Source organism: Pundamilia nyererei, unplaced genomic scaffold, assembly GCF_000239375.1.
Source record: "Pundamilia nyererei isolate P.nyererei 1_Seehausen unplaced genomic scaffold, PunNye1.0 scaffold00304, whole genome shotgun sequence".
NCBI lineage: Eukaryota > Metazoa > Chordata > Actinopteri > Cichliformes > Cichlidae > Pundamilia > Pundamilia nyererei.
Window position 1 is genome coordinate 543,790 of NW_005187705.1, and position 4,201 is coordinate 547,990.

At 42.6% G+C, this 4,201-nt stretch overlaps 1 protein-coding gene across 1 annotated transcript; it reads right to left on the reverse strand.

Moving 5' to 3' along the window:
- Positions 1-505: 505 nt before the first annotated feature.
- On the reverse strand, positions 506-3,889 carry taf9 (TAF9 RNA polymerase II, TATA box binding protein (TBP)-associated factor). Its single transcript, XM_005751252.1, has 7 exons — positions 3,755-3,889; positions 3,036-3,117; positions 2,749-2,885; positions 2,431-2,565; positions 2,272-2,353; positions 2,066-2,179; positions 506-1,832 (listed from the first exon to the last, which is right to left on the reverse strand). The coding sequence occupies exons 1-7, from the start codon at positions 3,788-3,790 to the stop codon at positions 1,675-1,677; spliced, it is 744 nt and encodes a 247-aa protein (XP_005751309.1). The 5' UTR covers positions 3,791-3,889; the 3' UTR covers positions 506-1,674.
- Positions 3,890-4,201: the final 312 nt, after the last annotated feature.

The window sequence follows — 4,201 nt, forward strand, 5'->3', positions numbered from 1 at the left end:
CCTCGCACTTCCGGCCTTAGCGGTCTTTAAGTATGCGGCCCTTGTGGACCGTTAAGGCTGCAGACCCTGAATTGGGATACAGCCCAAGGGGACCTGAACGGCGTCAGCCCTGGAGACTGTGCAGTCAGACTTGTTAAAGTTGACAGCTACTTCCGTGCAACTGATATAAGATGCGGTAAGCTGAAGACGGCTTCAACCATCTGTTTGTTGAAAAATAGTAACGTGACCGCATTTTCTTAGTTAGTAACGGTAACGCCGTTGTAACGATAGAAATAGTAATTAGTTAGTTACTCGTTACTGAAAAAAGTAACGCCGTTATTCCCATCCCTGGTGCTCAGTAACATCCAAACTAGTCTGATACCACATCAGCAATATTACTGGTCAGATAAGTGCATTTAAAATACCCCGACATGAAAAACAAAATCCAGCCGAGCGCTAAAGTTTCCATGTGAAAATCTGCACTTTACGTTCATGCTCTTAAAGAAAAAAAAAACAAACCAGCATATAAGGTCTCACAGCAGAGAAGTCTCAATTATTTTAATGTTCAGTGTCTCTTCCGAGGCTAAATTATGCTAAAGGTGACTTGAACTGGGTGAAGATCTTTTTTTTTCCTGATAAAACATACTTTTCATCAGAATACATTAAAGCAGAATAGTCCATGGCAAACTGAATTACTGCATTTCCCCCGTATACATCTTAAAACATATCATCCAGGACCCAATAAAAACTAAAGCAACACAACGAAAGTCACAACTACAATGTTTGAACAAAAAGTAGAGGGCCCATGATAGAGCCCTGTGGAACTCCACACCAGTAAGAAAACACAAACCCCCCCAATGTGGTCTCTTTATTACATTTTTATAAATCAAGGGGGGAGTAAAATAGTTCAGGTCGAGCCTTTAAAGGCTTTTTAAACATGTGTGCTCATGTTTTCTGACTAAAGTAACCATTTTCAGAACTATATAATTGTATGCAGTCTATTTTAACATGCAGTTTCTCATTAAACCAAACTGTGTCTGTGTCACAGTGAAGGATCCCTCCATCCTTCTTAATCTGATACTGTCAAACATCCAGATGCCGTTACCAAAAAGTACTTACACCACAATATAAAGAAATGTATTATATTAAAAAAAAAAAGAGTATCACCACTTTGATGTACAGTTGTTCAGGATCAAATTATCAAACAGTTTGTGTATACGTCTGTAAACATAATTATTTCTGCTGTAAAGTTTTAACATGTGAATCTATGAGGAGTGACTCACTGCTGGATATTAGTGGAATTATTGGTTTTCATCAATTTCATAAAAAATAAAAAAAAAACCCACAAATGTTTGACTTAAATGTTTTTGGGATTTTTTTTTCAGAAGTGAACATTTTTCACTACAGGACTCAAAAGTGAAACCTTCAGATATATAAGTTAAAAACTCTTCTTGTTCTAAATGTAAATTTTGGGTTCCAACAAACAGACGTGATCACATCTTTTATTCATTTTATTGAGAATCACTTCACTTTTCCTTCGCCCTGCAGCTTTGAACCCACCGTCCAGCTTCAGTCCCGCTGTGAGCAGGCGTCGTGTTCCTCTCAAACAAACTGTCAGGAGCCTCCTACAGTCTCTACTGAGATTATTTTTTATAGGTCAGTACAAAAGTGGCAATGGCGGCATCGCATTCAGCGTCATAAAGCGTCGTAGTCGTCGTCGTCTTCATGCTTCCTCTTCAGCGACTCTCCGCCGGAGTTCTGTGACACCATGTTGGTCGTAATGAGGATGTTCTTGGAGCCAATCAGAGATGGGTTGATGAGGACGTTGGAGACAGCGGGTGTGGATGGCGTTGCTATGGGGACAGAGCGAGCATCAAGGTTTTTATAAGTAAACTGTTCATTTAAACATGATTCTGTTTGGCCATTAAAATGTTTATCTGGACAGATTTTTGTCCGTGTGTTCAGGAGTTGGTGGAGAACTTTTTAACGGTTTCTTCCACATTAAAGCGTTTTTCACAGGTATTCATACGTCTGACTCTTGTTCCATCAAAGCATGAAGCAAAAAATAAAACGGCTCTGTTCTTACTGGGTTTGGTGGTGGTCGTCTGAGAGGGCGGCGGGATCTGCACAGTGAACCTCTGTCCCGTCAAAGACACTGGAGTCCCGACTTTAGTGGTGACCGACTGCACAGACGGCGTCCCTGAGGAGGAAATGGCGCTACGCTTTCAGCATCCAGAATCGTACTTTAATACTTGGATTTATAAATCACATAATGATAAAGCTGAAACTCACCGAGCGTGGGCGTGGTCGGCCTGCTGGTGACGGCGCCGACACTGAGGCGAGGCACCGATATCCTGCTGGCAGACGACGACACCTGGAAAATAAACTGTTGGTAACCACAAACAAAGACAACGTGAAAGCTGAGGATGACCACGAGAGGTTGTGTCTCACCTTCTTCTGTATGGACTTCAGTCTGTAGTTGGGGGCGGTCAGACAGTAGCGGTCTGGGGGCAGCCGGGGGCCGGTGTAGGGCTTGATGAGAGGGAGGGGGGTCTGGTTCTTCTGCCTGGCAACCTCCAACAGGAACTGGAAACAGAGAGGGTGAAGCAGCTATCAGATCAGCCCTGTCGCTACAGTCAGCTGGTTCCTGTAGAGTGACGGTCTTAATGATCAGAATAGAATCTGCAGTCTCCATTTTCCTCACTGACATTCTAGACCCCTGACGAACGAATCAAGAAGCGAACGTTACGCCCATCTGTGAAGACTTACATCTCGTGGCGGAGGTGAGGTGAACGACTGATCCATGCGGCACTGGATGGCCAGTCTGATGTCGTCGGCGTCCACGTTGGACTTGTTGGCGTGTGAGGCGTAGGTTTTGGCATCTTCGATGATGGTGGTCACGTATCCTGTGGACACAAACAACAACTGAGTTGTTCAGAACAGCTCCTGCATGATTCGCAGTTCAGAATAATCCTTCTTTGTCCGAGAGTGTCAGAAATATTCAGTCGGGATATCAGAGCATTGTTCCCATCGGCTCTGAAACAGAAATAACTTACTGTAGGTGAACTCCAGCATCTGGTTGATGACTCTGGGCTCATACTCTGTGATTCCCATGTCCTTCAGGATCTGGATCATCACCTACAGAGGAAACGAATAACTTAAAATCTCAGTGCAACAAACTCAAACATGCTCTCAATTTTACTTTTCCCGCAGATTTTTACTGCATCTCCCATTTTTACTCTCTGGAAAACTGTCAGGATAAAAGAAGCTGGATAAATAAATTATCCCGGAAACGTGGTGCTGGAGCGAGGTACAGCGTCCGGCCTTGTCTCGCAGGGTGCACCAAACCAGGGTATTTACAAACACACCATAGGGTGACAAACGGCTTCACCAAAGCACCAACAGCTCGCGACTAAAGGCTAGGCTAGAGTGCGGCTGCTATTGTTTTGAACGGCAACGTTGCTAAGCTAAGCAGGCTATCATGTTGCACGACTGCAAAGGGTCACCAATTAATCAACACAAATCCAGCAACAAAGTTCACCATCAGACAATAAACGGGAGAAGAAACTCCCCAATGTGAACCAAATTTGCACCAAAACACCGACAGGCTCGCAGCTAGGCTAGCATGTTAGCCGCTATTGCTTTGAGTTGCAGTGTCGCTAGCTAAGACAGGCCAGTCTAGCTAACGAGCAACGCGGATGCATTAAAGATTATCGAGCAAAGCAAAAAGCTCGACTCAAACTGTACAATATAAATGAAAAAGCTCGTTTCTGACCTGAGCATCTTTCGGGATTGTTTTCGGAGCAGACATTTTAACTTCCCTCGCTGCGCCTTTGCTTCCTCTTCTTCTACTGTTTCCGTTCACAGCTGAGCCATTGACCGAATCCGGAAATGAAAGAAAACACAGGAACTGCAACTGCTCCGAGTTAAAAGCTTTCAAAATAAACCTCAAATTTATAAATCAGAAAAATCAAGATTTTATTAATTTCTTTTACAACTAACACCTGATGTCTCGTATTATGTAGACAAATTAAATTAACAAAACAAGATAAGTAATACGAAACACATAATAACACGTTTTAATAAACTTCAAAGTACAATAAAAGTAAGTCATTAAAGTTGAGCAAATCTAGGTTTTTGATTTGTCTCTTATTCCCGTTTTAATCATTTTGCTTACATCACGAGATAAGTTTATCATTGATTTAAACTGATGTTTTTTCTA

Bases quoted from the DNA above. Each gene is read 5' to 3' on its own strand.
- taf9 (XM_005751252.1), bottom strand. From the start codon at position 3,790: ATGTCTGCTCCGAAAACAATCCCGAAAGATGCTCAG. The intron at 2,354-2,430 runs GTGAGACACAAC...TTTATTTTCCAG, and splicing joins TGAAGTCCATACAGAAGAAG to GTGTCGTCGTCTGCCAGCAG. The intron at 2,180-2,271 runs GTGAGTTTCAGC...TTTCCTCCTCAG, and splicing joins GCCGACCACGCCCACGCTCG to GGACGCCGTCTGTGCAGTCG.